The sequence below is a fragment of the Dendronephthya gigantea genome, unplaced genomic scaffold (genome assembly GCF_004324835.1).
Source record: "Dendronephthya gigantea isolate DGI-Jeju-01 unplaced genomic scaffold, DenGig_1.0 000047F, whole genome shotgun sequence".
In the NCBI taxonomy this organism is placed as follows: domain Eukaryota; kingdom Metazoa; phylum Cnidaria; class Anthozoa; order Malacalcyonacea; family Nephtheidae; genus Dendronephthya; species Dendronephthya gigantea.
This window is the reverse complement of record NW_021163057.1, coordinates 305,752-324,997: the sequence shown is the minus strand read 5'-3', so window position 1 is coordinate 324,997 and position 19,246 is coordinate 305,752. Positions and strand designations below refer to the sequence as shown.

At 38.8% G+C, this 19,246-nt stretch overlaps 2 protein-coding genes across 5 annotated transcripts; both read right to left on the bottom strand.

Moving 5' to 3' along the window:
* Positions 1-1,761: 1,761 nt before the first annotated feature.
* Positions 1,762-4,423, bottom strand: LOC114527850 (potassium voltage-gated channel subfamily C member 1-like). Its single transcript, XM_028549553.1, has 3 exons — positions 3,788-4,423; positions 3,205-3,283; positions 1,762-2,943 (listed from the first exon to the last, which is right to left on the bottom strand). Exons 1-3 carry the CDS (start codon positions 4,319-4,321, stop codon positions 2,024-2,026), a joined length of 1,533 nt encoding a protein of 510 aa, XP_028405354.1. The 5' UTR covers positions 4,322-4,423; the 3' UTR covers positions 1,762-2,023.
* A 1,898-nt stretch (positions 4,424-6,321) lies between these two features.
* LOC114527875 (potassium voltage-gated channel subfamily C member 1-like) lies at positions 6,322-19,064 on the bottom strand. Of its 4 annotated transcripts, none has more exons than XM_028549585.1 (5): positions 18,976-19,064; positions 14,019-14,881; positions 8,854-9,297; positions 8,408-8,528; positions 6,322-8,050 (listed from the first exon to the last, which is right to left on the bottom strand). In XM_028549585.1, the coding sequence occupies exons 2-5, from the start codon at positions 14,595-14,597 to the stop codon at positions 6,879-6,881; spliced, it is 2,316 nt and encodes a 771-aa protein (XP_028405386.1). In that variant the 5' UTR covers positions 14,598-14,881; positions 18,976-19,064; the 3' UTR covers positions 6,322-6,878. The 4 variants fall into 4 exon arrangements, with proteins under 4 accessions (XP_028405386.1, XP_028405385.1, XP_028405388.1 ...); XM_028549584.1 differs by lacking the exon at positions 18,976-19,064 and adding an exon at positions 15,879-16,193; XM_028549587.1 differs by lacking the exon at positions 18,976-19,064 and adding an exon at positions 15,879-16,193 and having other exon boundaries at positions 14,019-14,841.
* Positions 19,065-19,246: the final 182 nt, after the last annotated feature.

The following is a 19,246-nucleotide window of genomic DNA, read 5'->3' as shown; positions in this document are numbered from 1 at the left end:
ATAAAGTGTCAATATGTTGAATATTTTACTGCATGTTCCTTGCATGTTCTTCCACGAATACGAGAGAGAGGTTGCTAATAATAGATGGGATTCTTACAAGATGAAGAGCCCCCAAGTCGAAGTTTCTTCAAATGCTTATGGGTTGAGTTAACGTTTTGATTGTTAACTGTTGGTTCTTGACTAATCGTATTGTATCATATAAAAACTAGACTACAATAATGTGGTATTGCAGACGTGTCACGAAATCTTATGATTTATGTGATGCCTCAAACATGCATCGCTGCAACTTCATTACGTTAAGCACACAACGTTTTACTTCAATAACTAATCAAATATCTCCCTATATGGACTATTATGTCTCTAGTCGAAGGCTGTTTTCCATCTTCATTTCTAACCTACCAAAAATTGGCGTAGTTCTCGTTTCCCAAGTACCTCCGAATGGATGTCCCTGCTGAACAAACATCATTTAGACCATGCTGTGTTAATTAAGAAATTAATATAAGAGGAATATTATATTCATATTTGGGCATGCCCCGCATATAATTGGATGCATGTTTACCTTTTTTTCGTACGAACATCATCTTCGTATCAGTTTCGTGTTTAAACTTCTGCAGTCATAGCTGTGTTTCGAGTACCGAATGCAGTCGGTATGCTATGGATACATCGCAATTTGTTATTAAAAGCTATAGAAATCATTAAGATGTACAAGCATTGTGTACATAACGCCGTCAGCTGTTCGATTAATGTAAACACTCCGGTAGATAGCGTTGACATAAAGTAATTGGTGTAATCTCGTTTTCATACTGTGAACGGTCGACCCTTTCTGTGCTGCAGGAGCTTCCGACTGCTGACAGTGAACTAATTTAAACATATATTAAAACGACTTGGGATGTTCCGTAAACATGCTGTGTTTATGTATACCTTTATCCAGGCAGGTTTTGGCTAATTACACACATTGAAGTAGCTTAGGTAGCGATTTATCTTCAAAATTTTAACATTAATGTCGTGTTCATTTACAAGTGATGGAACATCATTCGTTGATTGGTATGGCAACACGCACTAAGTCCTCACGCAATGAATTTTAATTGCGCAGTAATTACTGCAGGGTAAAGTGGGTGATGATAGATCATCTTTAAGTTTATGAAGATAACCTTTTTACTACATGCTGAAATAGCTATTTGTACATCCATGTAGACCACGGCTATGATGTAATGATTTCCTGATCACCCAATTCTAATAAGAGTTTGTTTTGTTTCCATTCAGGGAGATTTTTCACGCGATTCAAGAAACATGGAAGTTTCTTTTGTCTTATCAATTCTCGGCCAGAACTAATGGCATCACACAAAAAAAACTTACCTGCACTTTACTATCCATCCTGCTCATTAAAAGGAGAACGCCCATTTCCATTCAGGGGAATTTCCCTTGGAGAGAAAGGTTTTAGACCTTTTCTGTGGCTGTTACTCACAGACAAAGGAAACATTTCCATCCGTTCCTCTCCTGCAAAAAATCTTATTTTACATGGAACCAGTTTTGGGAAAAATCTTACTGAATAGAAAAGAGTCTTATCACGAGTGGAATCAGCCTTGAACGATCGAGAAACCTACATTGTACTACTTTTTGGGTTCCCTCGAAAACTGTACTACACTTCGAGAGAATGAGTATTTGAAAGTTAAAAAATGATACATCTTGGAGAGAAAGAGTGAAGTTATCTTCCATTTCAGAACCATCCTGAAACACATAACTTTTGTTATTTATGGCGAATTCATGATGATAATATTTACAAATAAAATAATTAAAGTAATTTCTTTACAGTTAATATGGGACTCTGCAGCTCACCTTCAAAGACAGGGAAGCTTAGCTACCCTCACATACAATCGAAGGGAGGATTGCTATTTTAGTCAAAATCAAGTGATTTGCCAGTAAAGTCCAGCAAATAACGCAAATATACATTCGTTCGAAGCTATAGGCATGGAGACCGAGTTTGTTCTCTGCATTTGCATTTGCATTAGCATAAATTTATAAGTTACAGCGGTGTTTTTTCTCGCAGCACGATAGTTTTTTTAACTAAATCGAAATAACCCTCGTCGTACAATTGTTTATCAGGAACGGGGCTTGTGTCTTTGTCTTGACTTGGGTGAGTATCGTGTTTTCTGTCCTTACCCATCGCGAGACACTTTCTCATATTCATCTCCTCGGAATTAGCAGACCCCGATGAACGTTCAAAACCACTGTCCTCGGGGCTCGACGAAAGACTGGGTATGTTGTTAAAGTTGATAATCGTTGGAAGGCTTTCGACGTCGATGTTGAACTTTTGGCGATTTCCAGGAATCTTCATCTGTGCACGTGCGAGGTTATAATAAAGGACAAAGGCACTCCCTGCGATCGACGCAGACATTGATACAAACAGCACACCGCAAAGCGCACAGAATATGCCGAATATCTTTCCTGGTATAGATGTCGGTGATAGATCGCCATAGCCGACGGTGGTAATTGTGATGATACCCCACCAGAGCGAGGCTGGAATGCTTGTGTACTTCGGCTTGGACGACGCATCACCATGGTTGCTTTCTGTGTAGTACAACACGCTGGAGCAGATGAGCAGTGGAATGATTAAGACAAAGAGCAGTACCAAGAACAGATTCGAGCTTGCCTTAAATGTCTTCCCGATTATTTGCAAGTCGTAGAGAAGTTTTATGAAGCGAAAGATACGGAAGATTCGGAAGATCGTAAGAACATCTACGACGAAACTGCTGGCATTCAGGATGATAAAATAGGCTGGAATAATGGAAATCAGGTCAATCCAGTTTCGATAGTTGGTCAGAAACGACTTCAGATGTGGACAAAAAGCCAATCTCAGGATGAATTCACACGAGAACCAAACGGTACAGATTCCCTCAGTGACAAGTAGATAGAGCTTTGGACTACCTGGACCGTCGATCTCCTCTAAGGAAGAATTAAAATAGTTATTCCTCGAGTCGCATATGTGCTGAAAGCCTATATCGTATAATATGTTCTTACTATCAACCATATAGAGCAAATGGTATGATTGTTTGTATATTAAAGATACATAGAAATTGTTTGTATAACATACATAGAAACCCAGGAGGAAAAGCAGCGTAATAATAAACACAGCTAAAGTTAAATAAGAAAATTACCAAACGAAATCATAAACAGCAAATAACAAAAGAATAGCAAGGAAATTACCTTGAAATGTAGCAATACTCCATAAAGTAGCGGTGCATATTGAGATGATAACAAATATCAAAGAGATCCATGCATAGATCTGCAAGAAGCGAAGTGCGGTCAGTGATTGGTATTAACCATATATATATAAACTTCAGCGCGTAGCTATACATGCGTATATAGTAGTGCATGAGTCTTGTTTTCCGGGACAACAGCGGGACATGCTCGCTAAGTATGCGCAGGAGTCTAGGTGTAAACGTGTGTCTAAGGTTTTAAAAGTTATTAATACTCCGTCCAGCATACGAAAACTCAAACTATAGGACGATAATTTCCGCAGATTGTTTGTTATACGAGGGAGCAACACAGTACGAAAAATAGTTTTAACAGAGCTAGGAGAGGGGGAGATTTCATGAGCTTTAAAGATGTATAGCTATCTTTTTCCTATAGTAAAACCAATATTATTATTATTATTATAATTCTTCTTGACGATATCAATATAAAATTTGAATATGCACTGCTTTTGTCGTATTTATATACGGTGCATATGTAATATACCGGTATAAAAATATGTTCAATATTTGGCCGATAAATAATAATAAGCTACCTTGGCAATTGTGGTAGAATAAGGTTCCTCTAGGACTTCCCATATAATGGGCTTGTATGTATCCCAGAAGTTATCAGGCTCATTCCTATGTGAATCCACTCTCTCCTCGCCCACTCTCTCGCCATGCTCGGATTTAATGTATTGTGGTTGAAAATCGAGTGCTTTAAGATTTTTTTGAGCTTCACGATGACTTGTGTAGTTCGACCAACAGCAAGATTCCATCTGCTGTTCGTGGATGCCCCAGAAGGTCAACTCGTCCTGAAAACACGGTCCGCACATTCCCCGCGGACAATGCAGTTTCCCCGTCTGAAAGTAGTTAAGGATCTGCGTGAAGACCATAGGATGACGATCGAAGAACAGCTCTCCCGTGTCCGGATCATAATCCAACTTTTCCTTGTTTTTCGTGATCCAAGCAAGCGGCATGTCGGGTTGATTCTGTAAGGTGCTCTGATACGGCTCAAACCGTTTTCCGCCTATGTTTAAAATAATTCGATCCTTCTTAGCTTCGTTCGTGCTTTCTGATTGCCGAGACATCTCCAAATGGTTCTCATTTAATTCCCTCGATGTTTTTGGAACAGGAGTACGAGTTTAAAAGCAATAGAAATTCGTTGATACGAATGTTATTCTGTAACACGATGTATATATATTTAACTATATAGATGTTGTCATCCGGGTTCCAATTTGTGAAACAGCTGCACCGCTCATAATTATTCAATATGCTTTCATTTGAGAATGTCGTTGAATTTTCTCTCATATATTCATGTTGCTGTGGTAACCTTCAGATTATGATTTGGAGTCATAATTTTTAGTTGCATTTAAATGAGAAGAGCTTATCAATTATTGATAAGGAAAGCCTTGGTCCAGTATATCTCTTAAGGCGGATTTCCACTTACAGCGAAATCGTTCGCTAGCGCAATATTTTTCTTTGAATTCGGAACAGTCAAGTCGAACTAATTTATTTATGCTGTTAAAATTCAAAAGAACTGAAATACGCAAATATTTCGCTGGCGAACGATTTCGCTGTAAGTGGAAATCCGCCTTTATAACTGCAATCACTCGAAGCTGACATATCAGTTGCATTAATTTTTTGAGATTCTAAGGGCTTTCCATGACGACGTCTTGTGTATATTTTTAACCCGTATTCGCAGTTAAACTAGCTTTCAGAATTAGCAAAACAAGGCCGTAAAGGGGCACAAAGGTTTAATAGACCCTTCCAAGGTTAGAGACACAATCTTGCAGTGGGTGCAAAGACAATACAAAATTCACTGATGCCCGCCTCATGGCAGAATAATTAACACTCATGCATGTTGCCATTGAATTTTCTATATTGTATTAATTTGCGCCCCCTACAAGATGGTGTCTCTATCCTTGGAAGGGTCTATTGAGCGGTTCGTGAAAAACTATTTGGCAATTTCGACCTGGGTACACTCCCAGGTTTCACTGATCGTGGACTATAAATTAAAAAAAAATGCTAGAAATTTTGAACATTTTGGATCTGCAATCTTGAAACAGCGCCTGTTTTAATCATCCCAAAATAATGATGAATTAGTAATCCCTAAGGAAGGCTGAGCTCACTTTTGCTTGCGAGAGTTGTTGCCTCTGTTTGAGAGCCTTCATCCGCAATCAACCGGAACCAATCGTTCAAAGACAAAGGAATTCTCGTGGAGCTGTCCCGTCTAAATTTTACCAACAACTATACCAACAGTTGTAGCATCGATTTAAAAAATCAGCTAACTTTAGACCTTGCAGAAACTACTTTTCAATGGAGTTTAAACACTTTAGTTAGTGAATATGCAGCATTTTTATGTTAGCAATGGCGATATAAAGGAGAGGATTTCGCTGGCTATATTCTCCGTACAACGGGCTGTTAGGTTTGTTGCATATGTGATATTGTTTGCTGCTTTGATAAATTTTGCTGCATGTGCGATATTTAACGTGTGCGGTGACTACAATATAAACGACGAGCTATAAGGAATATAAATTGTTGTTGTTAGGTAACTTTGATTCCTCGTCTAGAATATGCAGAATAAGAACTATGGCCGAGAAAGTATGTTTTGCGGTTCATTGATGGGATAGTTAATTATATAGTTATGAAAGTTTAATGTCTGTATATATAATGGCTACAATTTGTATTCCTCGTTATACATCCACCATGTTTTGCTGTTTTTACAATGGTCCGCCGAAAAAAACTGCATCAGTGCATGTCATGCATATAGTTCATTCATGAACGTTAAAATGGCCAGTATGCTGTCGAACAAACATGCATACATTACATCAATACACCGATATAAGGATGTAGATTCGATATAAAACCTGGTCCTTCAGTCCTGGTGCATATTACTGGGGGAGGGGTGTGAATATTCCTTTGAATACTGATCTATATAGCTCAGTTACCATACTCGTATGCAACCATATGTCTTCGTTGATGTATAGGATTTGTTTTTAAAGGGTGCCAAAAAATTTCCTGATGAAAAATTCGTTCAGTCTAGGGCATATTATACTACGACCTCAACCCAGAGCAATTGCCTCAAATCCTCAATTTTACACTTTATTAAAAAAAATAACATTGATATAATATTGACAATATTTACCAGAACAATTTCCCTATGCCATGCCATAGTGTCACCTTCTAATAAGGACACAATATAGACATTTTTTTAAATAAATAAATAAACATATTTCAGCATTCTCATGCAAACTCAAATATCAAATCTCTGTAAACTTCTCGCTGTTGGATGCGTTTGCTCTCAGCTTGTATCCATGTTGAGGGCTATAATATCAGTCTACGAGCCATTATACCTGAAATTTGTGGATTACCTTTTGTGAATTAACCAAACGTAATCATGTCTCAGTATCAAGAGCCATATAAGTGACAAACAGTTACTGATTAGACACCAGAGGCAGAGGGCATCGACCCTTTTGCAATTTCTTCGCAGCAATAACTGTATCTTAAAAGTATTGTCTTGAGTCTTGAGACGTTTAAGAAGACCAGCGCCTATTATGGCCGGCTTAAGATACATTTGAGGTAAACTACTCTCTACTCTACTTTCAGCCACGGTGAAGTACCGTGCATAATGATAGTTTCCCTTTCTTATACATTGCATATGTTAATTGTGGCACTTCTTCTCCTGCCAAACCTTGGAAACCCAGGACCATTTTTTTCTCCACTGTTCGTTTTGGTATACCATGGTGAAAGTTTGTTATAATCCAAGGGTCTCGGGGTATCGCTGAACTCGGGCGTTTGAGCACGTCTTCCGGAGCGTTCAACATCAGCACTTTGCCTTCCATCGCTATCCTTTGCCCGGTTGATATTTTGCATGCTTCTTGTTTGGTTTTTGTGCAGTACAGGAGGACCTTGCAGTAATGGCTGTATCTCAGGACAGGATGAGTCACTCCTGTCTTCGGTATCATTGGAGCGTTGTATTTCAGAGCCAGTTTTCACTTCAACAACAGTAGGTTGCTCTTCACCGGATTTCATGACGTCACTTTCAGACGTTTGTGACTGGTAAACATCTGACTTCGGCGTCAAAGATCTGTTCGTATAGAGCAAATCGTTGCCCGGATCATTTTCCACGTTACGTTTACCTTGCCCTAGATCGCCAAAACCCTCAATTCTTCCGTTGTCTGAGCCCGTTGTGTAGGCACGCTTTCGTAAGGAGTCGCCCGACTTCGATCTTGACCGCCTTTTGCCACTATTGCTTCGGCGAAGAGAGGGCGAGTTAACAAGAGAAACACCAGATATCGCCATTCGTCTCTGCATTGGCGCTGCAATGTTAAGCATGATGTCACCCATGGCTTTGAGGCCTTTTTCAAGACCCATTTCAGGGCTTCCACAAGAAAACACCCCTCCATGCTTACTCTCCAAGCTGCGGGAGCTGTGGGTACTTTCGTATTTGTATTTATTTTGGTACCAAGGTGGTCTCGCATCTGGTGTCATTTTTCGCCGCAGTTCTATGGTTTCCACCTCAACTTGCACGTCTTTGGCGCTTGCTGCTCGGTTCAGCAAACACTTGCTGCCAGGTTTGCACTTTGCTTCAGAGGCGCTATCGCATGCGGAGTCGGAATCGGTGCCGGAGGACGACGCCAACTCGGGCTCCACCGTCGACATCAATGCACTTGCAGCGCCAACTAAAACCGGTTGCTTTCTCTTACGCGGAAGCTTGAGCTGAGCTTGTGCGTGGGAGTAAAATAGGGAAAAATTACTGCCGATGACCGATACAGGCAGCGCAACGATTAGTACACCGGAACACGCACACATTGTTCCTGAAAAAGATATTGAACGAAAATATCACATAAAAGACATGGTTCTAAGGTCACTTTCTTGAATCCCATAGTAGAGATGTTTCGAAGTGGGGCGGTGTTTATCTGCGTCTGACCTCGCGTTATCTGCGTCTGACCTCGATTTCAACATTTTTCAAAGACTAAACGGTCTAAACCGCTTACCTGCGGCCTGTGGGGCATGTAATTTCGTGTTTCCACATTTCTGTGAGTTAACTATTGCTCCTTTTATAACGAGGCTCTGTTCAATGCTGTGAACCAGATTACAGAAAGACGGAGCGCGGGAAAGTAAGAGAGAGTAAGGAGCAGCTATCGTATAGCCATCTAGAAAACGATACTTACCAATGAATCGTCCCAATGCTGTTCTTGGATACATATCACCATAACCTACAGTTGTCATGGTAATGACTGCCCACCAGAATGAATCTGGAATGCTTTGGAAACGTGGATCACCATCAAATTCCTGCAATGCAATTGGCAAAATAGGCATTCAGGTAGAGCAACGACGAAATTTATTTGATATACGCCTAAAACTTGTCTAAATGGTGTCCTTTGCTATCCATATGCAGTTGACTGCTATTGGTGTCTTTTCACCACGTGCTTTACACTCATACAGAACACGCGTTTATCAGAGTAATTTTCTTTATAAGGCGATTGATAAACGGATTTTCTCTCCCTTTATGGCCGAACGACGTTCCTACGCGGTAAGACCAGTCAAGAGCTATTGCGAAACTCTCTCGGGCATTATGTAAGAAAAATATTGCCATGACAATGCGACGGCACATTACCTTCTCTGTGTAGAATAAGAGACTTGAGAAGATAACCATTGGAATGAGCAGTATGAGTACCAGCAACAGCAGTTCTCGGGCACTGGCTCTCAGTGTGTGTCCTATCACTTGCATACCGCTCATAAAGCGAAAAAAACGGAACAGCCTGAATATTCGAAAGAGGCGAACGACCAGGACCACGTTGAGGTAATTAACCGTCCAAATCATGTTCGTGTAGAAAGGTAAAACGGACATGATGTCACACCACGTCAATGCGCTACGAAAGAACGCGCCCAGGTCAGGACAGGACGACACACGAGCGAGGAAGTCCAACGTGAAGACTGCGCAGTAAACGTAGTCAAGGATTTGGAATGTTCTTTTGTATGGGTCCAATGCTGGAATAGACTCCAGGCAAAATGTCACAACGGATGTGATGATGACCACAAGGGACACCAAGGCAAGTATCTGCAAAGAGAAGAAACGTTATGGTCAATTCAACGACTTGTTGTAATCACAACTTTAACCCGTTGTCATGAATGAAAAACCACCATTGGTCGTAGTGCGCAGAGAAAACCAGTGAATTTTTCATCTATTTAACCGAACTCTGATCTGGAAATTGCGCTATTCTTTGACCAGATTATTTTTTATGGCCACCATGCATGCATGTCGGTCTCAATCAGCCATAGCACTGATAGCAGTGTATAGCTTGGCAACTTGTAATTTCAATTATAATTTTAGTGCTAGTGTTCACTGACCACTCTCTTTCGGTCAGACTTATTATGAAGCCGTTCAGGAATCGTCCTGGGGGAAGAGGCTGGCTCGTTTCAGCCAAGTCAATGTGTAACGAGGTCAATCCGGGCGTTCAGTATTAATTTTTTGATGCACAAAGTCCCTGTGGCCAATTTTAATGTGCTGATTAGTTGTTTTTTAATCTTGAATAGTATTGGATCGCTGCAATAAGTATATATAATGGTTCAATTTTCTTATACTTGAATTATGTTTGAACGAAAAAGACGACTCTGGTTGGAAAAAGGCAGGCAAAAATGCGATGCACATGCGGTAAATCAGTTAATCACTCACGAACTCTAAAATAGTCTTGGCTTGGTATTCTTGCATTACGGTCGAAATAAGTGCATGGCGCATAATAATTTTGTGACTAAAATTTGTCACAAAATTATCGAATGCACAACCATTCAATATTCGTCCAACAATCGTATTTTCAAAGCTATACATCTGCTACGCAGAAAATCTCTGCTCGTAACCTCGTTTGTGTGCGAGCGCATCGAATAATCATAGCTATCTCGATCGGTATCTTCCCATCTCTGGAATAACTGTTTAATTAATTGGAAAGAATTCATGTCAATTGCGGCGAGTTGCCCTATTCTCTCGTCTCATTCCTTAATTAATAGTTCATGCTGTGACAATAATTACTTTCACAAACTCTCGACCGCATGCGATGTTCCGCTCATAAACGAGCATTTATATACCTCAGCGTTCCTGTTTGTGCAACTGATTGACGAAACAGGGAAGATTTTTTTATATGACAACATGAAGTTTTCTTCCAATATAAATTTTCGGTTGCTTCTCATAGGCCTGGAACCGAGGACGCGAGTCAAACCTCGCGCTAGGATTTCACACGCGTGCACTGATGCATCAATAATCTCTGGTTGTTTGATTAAGTAAACTGTATTTTGTGGCACACAGGAGGGACGTGTCTGATTAGGTTAGGTTTGCCATTCACAAAATGGATTAGCGGGTGCAACAAACGCTTTTGGAGCTAAATCGGCTTTTTGCATGGTACAAATCTAATGCACATTAATATGTTTTGTCGTTTGATTTTAAACCGCTTCGTTCGAAGTAAATTTTCTCCCTATTGTTGATTCGAAATATATTTAGTAAGTCGCATTAATGTAGCGGCATTTTGTACAAAGGCTTAATAAATTGCTTTTCCTTACACAACGATTTTTCACGAATCGTATTTATAGGCTTTCTGACTGTGGTTTTTTCTGCATGTCGTGAGTATATTAAAGTCCCAGCGTGCAATCTTTGTAGGCCCTTTGTGTGAATTTGCGACCGCGATTGTATAAACCGGTTCCAAAGTAATGAAGCATTCAAATACGGCAGACAGCATCCGTAAGAAAGGATTGCTTGCTTTAATTGTTACTTTGCGAAACGGGTTGCCGGAAACAAGAATTTTTATCAGGTGGCAGATCCCATAGAGCCCCAGACAAAGCGTATTCATAATATAACACTATAGCTGTTTGCATGTCTGTATGATTGTACCGAAAAATCGGGAGAAGGAAAAGGTAACCGTAAACAAAACACTCCGAGATGTACGGAAAAAAGCACGAAAAAAATTTCACTGAGTCATTTAGCCATGCAGGGATAAATTTGGGAAATTGTAGGCCATGTAGCTCTGGGATAATCAGAATTTATACATATAAAGATGAAAAAAAAGGATGCAAGAACAATGCAATAAGCCAAAACGCGACTCATTTTCGGTCGAAAATCTGCTTTGATTACCAAATGTACTCTTTCAATTATGAAAAACAAAAGCTTCCTTAATTTGGGGAGATTATCCACGCATTTTTCGATAGTTCGACCAGCTGGTTTGGATCAGAAAAAAAGCCATTATCCACTTGCAGCCTATAGCTTTCATTATGTAGCTCAGTGAAATGAGTTCATTCAAATAGTTTTCATTTTGTGGTCAATTATATCTGAAATTTCATAATGAATCTTGGATTTTTTTCTTTCACGCCGGCGTTACCAATTAATCTTTTCAAGTAAAAACATGCACATCCATGCAGTGTGGATTTTTTTATTCATATTGCCGACTATAGACCATGCAATTACCTAAACGATCGAGTGAAAATTTAAAAACCTCTGGTACAGAAAACTCTTTAATATAAATTATATGCATGTACAAATTCTCAAAGCCTTCGCTCGAAACCTTTGATCACTTTGCACCTTTTTTGCGATATAAAGATGCATAGAACTAGTTGTGCTTTTGTGCAACAACTTAATTGATCGAGGGAATTTTTTTAGCGCAACACAAAACGTAACACGTATACCCAATGTTTTCGACGATGTTAGAATAATTGAATTAGAGGCCTGTTCACACGGTCCAATTCCGTCGGATCCAATTCACGTGCATCTGACGGATGTTATATAGTCTGATGACTTGCAATGTAAATGGGCAGAAATCAACTCAAGTCAAGGCAGTACAATAGCATTGTCAATAACAAACTTCATTTCCGAATTGTCAAAAGTGAATTGGATCCAAAAATTGGATCGTGCCTGTGAACAGGCCTTAATTGATAAAACAATGAAGAAGGGTACACATACACTGTACGAAATATTGCTTGCAAATTTGCGTTGGCGCACCAACCATGCATTTTGAAATCCCTGAGACCCTTTTGAAAGTCTTTTGCATTTCCTTGAAAAATCATTAAAACGTCTAAAGATTTAGCCAATCTCTCTGCTTATCATGCAGTAATATTCTCTGAAAACCGCAAATTAGGAATCTCTAAATAATAGCCGATTTTATTGATATAGCTTTCAACGTTTCTCATGCAACCCCAGCGCTAAACCTCGTATGGTAGCGATCTTTATCAACCAGACAATAATAGAAAAACAACGTGTTTAACTCCGTTTTATAGGTCTTTACGCCGAAAGATATTAGGTTTCGCATTTTTTCCTCACGACAATGTCATTTGAACAAATGCAACGTCCTTTCCACAGATTTCAGACATACATGCAATAAACGGTTTCGTGTTAGCATTGTAACAACATAAAGCATATAATGTATTGCGATGATTTCGTGGCATTCATCTTGGGGAAACATTGAATTCGGTTGATCTTATCGTATTTTTCAAAATAGATTGATCAAAATTACCGGCAGCGCAGTGTCGAGTTCTAATGAGACTTGTATACATGCATGTGTTGATGTAATCAGCGAGAATTTCTAATAATCAATATCCTGATCTTGAAAGTTAGTCATGGTGAGGAATATGACTGCTTTCAAGCAAGACAGAAGAAAATTAAAATATATCTCTACCACAATTAGCAAGCCCCATGTTGCATGATACTTAACCGGGAGCGGTGTGACAGTCGATTTAACCGTCTTAAAGTTTAAGCCCTCGATGTATTTTACTCATATTGATTGTTGTGATCTTTAAATTAACTTTGTTCCTATGCAATATCTAATTGCTGTATCGTATATCCGCACATTCCTCAAATATTGTTAACATCTGCGACACATCACACAGCCATCAAACTTTTCATGCATGATGAGTTGAGTTCACGATGAACTCAACCTCCGTCGATAAACTTATTAATATATCTCGTGAAATTTGCGAAGCCACGACAGGCAACTGACGTTTTTCTCGCCTTATATTGCACGTATCTTTGTAAAGAAGCTTCGATCCCTGGTTTCGTGTAAAATCGCCTTTACAAAATAATTAGGATCTATATCACCTGGCGCGCTTCCCTAGGAAACTGCCACAAACTTGTTTGAATTTCGCGAAAAGAGGCTGGGGCCACGTTAAAAGAAGACTGGACATCGACAAAGCATTCACTTTTCGTCTTCAATCTACAATGCGAAAACCAATAGGACTTGTGTGTGCTTTGCTTGTTAAATAATTGTTATAAAGGTTCGCAGTTAGGAAGCGAAAATAGATTTAAATACGACATTGTAATACACATTCATATAGGTTCACGTCTTTGTGTGGACAGATCAACACTGGCTATAATAATGAGTCATCTAAAGCTTGTCTTTATTTTAATGTCAAAAGCGAAACAGCTACAAATGATTAGTCTATGTCGGGAATCATAGCATATGTCCACAAATAATATTTACAAATCTTTGAGGTTAACGATTGAATGAAAATGATGAGAAATGCAAATTGGTTTTCCGTATATTGGGATGCTGCATGCATTACAGTCATGGAAACAAGCGATTAAATTACGAGCAAAGAAAAAATCAACAACTCTCAGATACTTAAAAAATAAGTAGCGCTGATATTTTTAATGTTCCACACGAGAACATAAAAGCTGTTTATTTTATCGAAAGTATATGAAATCATTTTATCCATGCATAAGTATCAGCTAAAATAACCCATAAAACTGCGCTGAATTTTGTTTTTGTTGTTAAATTATCTATAGAGTCACCCTATGTGATTGCTCACCTGTGCGCTCTTTGAAGAATACGGTTTTTCCAACATACCCCAAAGTTTTTCTTTGTATCTTCCGTACCAGAGTGGTTGTCGTTGGTTTCCTCCAATGCCGCTCGGCTCCCCTTCGGATACGTCGTCCTCCTGATGGGTCGTGTTGACCGTGAAGACCTTCTCAAATGCCTGGGCATCGCGATGTCTTGTGTACGTGGACCAACAACACGGTTCCATCTGAAGCTCATCGATGCCCCAAAAATTTAGCTCTTCCTCAAATAGAGGACCGCACACATCCGCGGGACAGTGTAACTTCCCGGTACGGTAGTAGTTTAAGACATGTACAAAGACCCCTGGATGCCGATCGAAAAAGTACTCCACCGGCTTTCCATCGTCCGACGAGTTGGAGGCCTTAGTTAACGGGCTTTCAACCATCCACGAAAGCCTTGTGTCGGGAAAATTTCGCAATGTACTCAAGTGCGTTTCATGTTTATGCCCCCCGACATTTATAATAATGCGATCGCCGTCTCTTCCCCCTGCTTTCGGACTTGTAGCTTCGCTTCTATTGTCGCAGAAGCGAAATTTCCCGTTATCCTGCATCGTAAATCTGGCGATAACTCCGACCAAGATCGACTTAGTTAAACTTTAAACTGTCCCTTGAAAGGCTACAGCGTTTTGCTCTTGTTCTTACACGGCTTTACGCACGCAATCATCTGTTAATCCGGCAAAATTTGCGGTAAATGAACTGACGACATCGATCCGCTTTTCCACGGCAGAATATTCATGATTCTTCACATTGATTGTCCAGTTGCGAGGTTATCGTTCATGTGGCCGTGGCGTAGTTCTGCGATTGTAAATTAGCATACCTAATCACTCAAAATGTTCTAAAACAAAATAAGGCAGCAATATAATCGGTGTATAGCACTGCTTGCCACAATGCAACTGGCGCACCGCGACTGAAAGACAAGATTCCCAAACTGACCCGCTAATCCTAATAAATATTACCGCGATTCTGTTACCCTGCTGATATGTTTACTTAGATTGTGTATCACACAAACCAGCATCATTGTAGTCAAACAGCGCTGCGTGTAATTACTGTGTTCTGCGGTCGACATCGACCGGCGGACACGCGCGGCGTATGAAAAAGATCCTGCGAGCTAAACATCTCGTGCACTCAAGCGCTCTATGGCAAACGGTGCGGTAAATCGTGAATGAAATTATACCGAGATTACTACAGAATGTACAACTTTTAATTGCACACCCAGGGTGTGCGCCCAACATAAACATAATATTTTGAATACGATGTCGCGTTCATTGAATAGTATTGCATTTAATTTGTTATTACGAGGTTGACGTTGCACATTGAAGGGATGAATTTATTGGGTTATCAAATTCTAGTGGACGACAGCAAATGTATTACATTCGTATACCAATGAGTTCCTTGTAGCGTGCGGGGCAAGCCGGCAAGGAGATCGCTGACTGCGGTCATTTAGGTTAGACGACTTACGGCCTTCGTATCGCATTGCTTTCGGCAACGCTCGGTTAACGGCGCGCCGGCTTCAGTGTAATTCAAGAGTCAAGTGATTCACATTGCGTGAAATTGATGTTTACTGTCTGCATTAAAGGCTTTTTTTCCTTCCCGTGCAAGTGGCATGTCACCTTATGGATGTATAAACTTTGGCATAAACTTTTGCGATTTCATAATGATATATGGATGTATATAATATGAATGCAGCAGAATCATATACATGCAACTGTCAAATGTGTGCTTCAAAACTTTATCTTACTATCGCAGAGGCCCATATAATGCTTTATCAAGTCGACATTTTTAAATTCTTTCAAATAGATTTCCACGAAAAACCTTAGTATCTTAATTCTTACCAAATGTGTCGTCTCCGCTTTGTCCAAATGGCACCTTTAGTCTTCCTGATCTGTTCTCTCAGGGATTAACAGATACACGTATACACGGCAGCGTCTTATTTTTCTTGCTTAATTGATTACATAAGACATGTCAACGTTGTGATGCCTGATAACGCAAGAACATCGGTCCGTTCCGTTAGATTCGTGATAGAAATTCAAAAACAATATATTAAGGCACTCTGTTTAATTTTGTCACACGCTGACAAATTACCGAGAGATCGTTAAAATGCGCAGAGGGCTTGGCTTGGCGTTTAAAGTATTTTGAAATGTACTTTGGGACAAGATAAGAGCGCCTATTACGTCACAACGATACCTATAACAACGAATTCCTATTGGTCGAAGCGTAACGAATCAAACATCGTGATTTTTCTCATGCCCTCTCGAATATAATTATATGAGTTGTATTGAAACTAAAAGAGCAAATGGAAAGCATCCTTTTTTTGCCTAAGTTGCGTCAGCTGAAATTTAGAGAAAGTGGACTGACTAATTCATCGCTTACAAAAGTAATTTCTTTGTCAGTCGGCGGAATTATCGGTACACAGACAAAGTAATGCATAATTATTTAGTATGTATTAAATATATACAATGTTAGTATGAAAATTATGAATATATTCTAACAAACGTAGCCAATAGATTGATTCTACACAGAATTAACGCAAGATTTTGGGCAGGTGCTTTCAAAGATGTTCCTTTATTATATTTAATCAATATAAAGATAAACACGAAAACTTGTAGATATGAATTCAAAGCAGTAAATTAAAATCAGATTGTAGATACAGCTCAGTTGTGTTGTAGAACGATTTTCGAGTTACGATGGCTCAAAATATGCGTGGCAACGGATTTTATTGTATGTTACGATATCTATCGACCGTAATTAAACGCACAAAACAAAGCGATCATGGTGAAAAAAACTTTTGTAAGTGTTATAGATGCTAATGCATTATCTATTGACGCGAGTGCATGTGTATTTAAGACAGACAGACGTCACTGAAATATGGCACATGCAGGCCGAAACCAAATTTATCATGCAGGAACTGTGAAACTGTCTTCAAAGACTGTCGTCGGGGCTTACTTTGAACCGGCAGTTATTATTGATGTATCAAAATATCTTGTTGAAATTTGCATTTTCTTATAAAGAATGTTTTTGCTCGACCACCGGCCCCACGGATCTGTCAATGGGATTTTCCGCTACTTCGGATTTCTTTCAGATTTACACGAAATATATACAAATAGAGAAACAAACATTTAAAATCTTAGATGAAACATGGAGATATATAATTTTTTAAGCGTGCAGAAACTTGGAGGTTACTGATAGTGCATAATGTAATCGTTCATATATTTGATGCCTATCATAACTTTTGTCCTTTATATAGTTTTATAGTTTTTCCTTTATATATTATCACTTATAAACAATCTTTAAAACACTGTGATCTTTTGGATGTATAGATGGATGATATTAAACGAATGACTTTTCCAGTTTTTTTTTGCATGGCGATTCGTTGTGTTGTCCGGCCAATATCAATATTCGGAATTATAATTAAAGTGCATATAAAAAGCATTTAGCAAATATTCGGCATACATGTGTTTGTTTCCTGGGAATGGTGAGATAAGCGATGTATCACAGTCACAGAAAAGAAACAAATAATATATATATATATATATATATATATATATATATTAATATATATATATATATATATATATATACTATATATATAAGTTCCAATATTACCAGGGACCAGCGTCTTCAAACAACTTAGAATCAAATAAAAATACCCCTGCCATATTTGCGTTTAAAAATGACGTCGAATTGTCTATTTTCGAAATTAAGTTGCCATTTTGTGACATTTGGTGTCAATTTGCGGGTATAATATGTATTATGAGTTACCCCCCGTATTTAATTAGACATGGAACTTTTACATACATCAATTATAGATTTAAATGACCTGAAAAAGTCGATCTTTCATGTCGCTCAACCGATAGCATGATTCGAAATTTAACTAGTTCGTGCGATATTCGTAATCAGTAATGCCCCTGGCAATGACTAGCTATTTGTGTTCATGGACGACGATAATCGTTAATTTCTGAAGAGTCGATGGCGATGAAATGCTTTAAAATTTACACAGCTTTCTCGAATTGCATGGCTATGCCCGTAAAATTATTTCTCTATAAACATTACTCCTTTAAACCAATTACACTTTTTGTCTGTGGATCCGGAATAGGCGATGGAAGAGCCAATTTTAGAGCCAATTTTGACCCAAAAGGGGCTGAAATGACTATGGCCTAAGGGTAAATTTTCCTCTTAACATCATCCACCTTTAAAGAACGTGATCGTTTGTTTATTTGGTCATTCAAACCACTAAATATTTTATAATCGAATGCATGATGCATGTAAATTCGGTGAAATGATTTCTTGCGTGCATGCTTTATATAATTACGTTTGTGTATATTTGATGTTTTATATAATATTCGATGTACTGATGACGACTTGAAAGGTCTGAGCGAAAAAATATATAAACGAAAAAACAGTGGTAAACGAAGATACGCTCTTATTCTTACGTCAAACAGCAATCCTCAAAATGCAGTTTGCCGTTAAATAAAATAAATTAAATAAACGTTATTGTCGTCAAGGCCTGACGCCGTTTTAGTTTGTAGTGCGAGTTTGCAAACAATTGCTCACCGACACCCATGCGGTTACCGATTCAGTATAAAATCGATTTCATTAATGATACATTTTAGCGAGAAGTCCGCTCTATAATGAAAACGCATGCAGGTAACGGTATATACCATGTTAAAAATAAGGTATCATATATGAATTGAGGATAATATATAACTAATATAATTATAATAATGTAATAAAAGGTATAGGCTAGTATAAATTGAGACGGTGAAGTCGTGAAGACATGGAAATTTGTTTTTCTCCCTAACTTACAGCTTTTACATGCATGGAAGATAGCTATTTGAAGAATATCAGACATAATTAATCAGTATATACTGCCGTGCAATGACTAGAATTTGTGTGTTGTTTAAACGACAAAAACGTGGTAGTCATACTTACTTGCAAAAATCAAAGTGTTACAAGTTTACAACCAAACGTAGTCGAATCCTCTTCTTCAGTCTCAGTGTATTAGATATTTACGCTTGTAGATGCCGTAGTAATAGCTATATAGCTCGAATTAGCTTCCGCTTTTCCTGTCAGCAAAAACAACACGTGATCGCCAGAGAAACACTCACAGAGTTGACCGCGGGAGCTTTAAAAATGTATAAACTGATGACGGTATAATACTTACCGCGTACTAAGACCAAACCAATACGTCAACTGCTTAACT

Excerpts from the sequence above, each read along its gene's own strand:
- LOC114527850 (XM_028549553.1), bottom strand. The coding sequence starts at position 4,321 with ATGTCTCGGCAATCAGAAAGCACGAACGAAGCTAAGAAGGATCGAATT. Across the intron at positions 3,284-3,787 it reads ATTCTACCACAATTGCCAAG|ATCTATGCATGGATCTCTTT; the intron begins GTAGCTTATTAT and ends CGCTTCTTGCAG. Across the intron at positions 2,944-3,204 it reads GAGTATTGCTACATTTCAAG|AGGAGATCGACGGTCCAGGT; the intron begins GTAATTTCCTTG and ends ATTCTTCCTTAG.
- LOC114527875 (XM_028549585.1), bottom strand. The coding sequence starts at position 14,597 with ATGCAGGATAACGGGAAATTTCGCTTCTGCGACAATAGAAGCGAAGCT. Across the intron at positions 9,298-14,018 it reads ATTCTTCAAAGAGCGCACAG|ATACTTGCCTTGGTGTCCCT; the intron begins GTGAGCAATCAC and ends TTCTCTTTGCAG. Across the intron at positions 8,529-8,853 it reads TCTTATTCTACACAGAGAAG|GAATTTGATGGTGATCCACG; the intron begins GTAATGTGCCGT and ends ATTGCATTGCAG.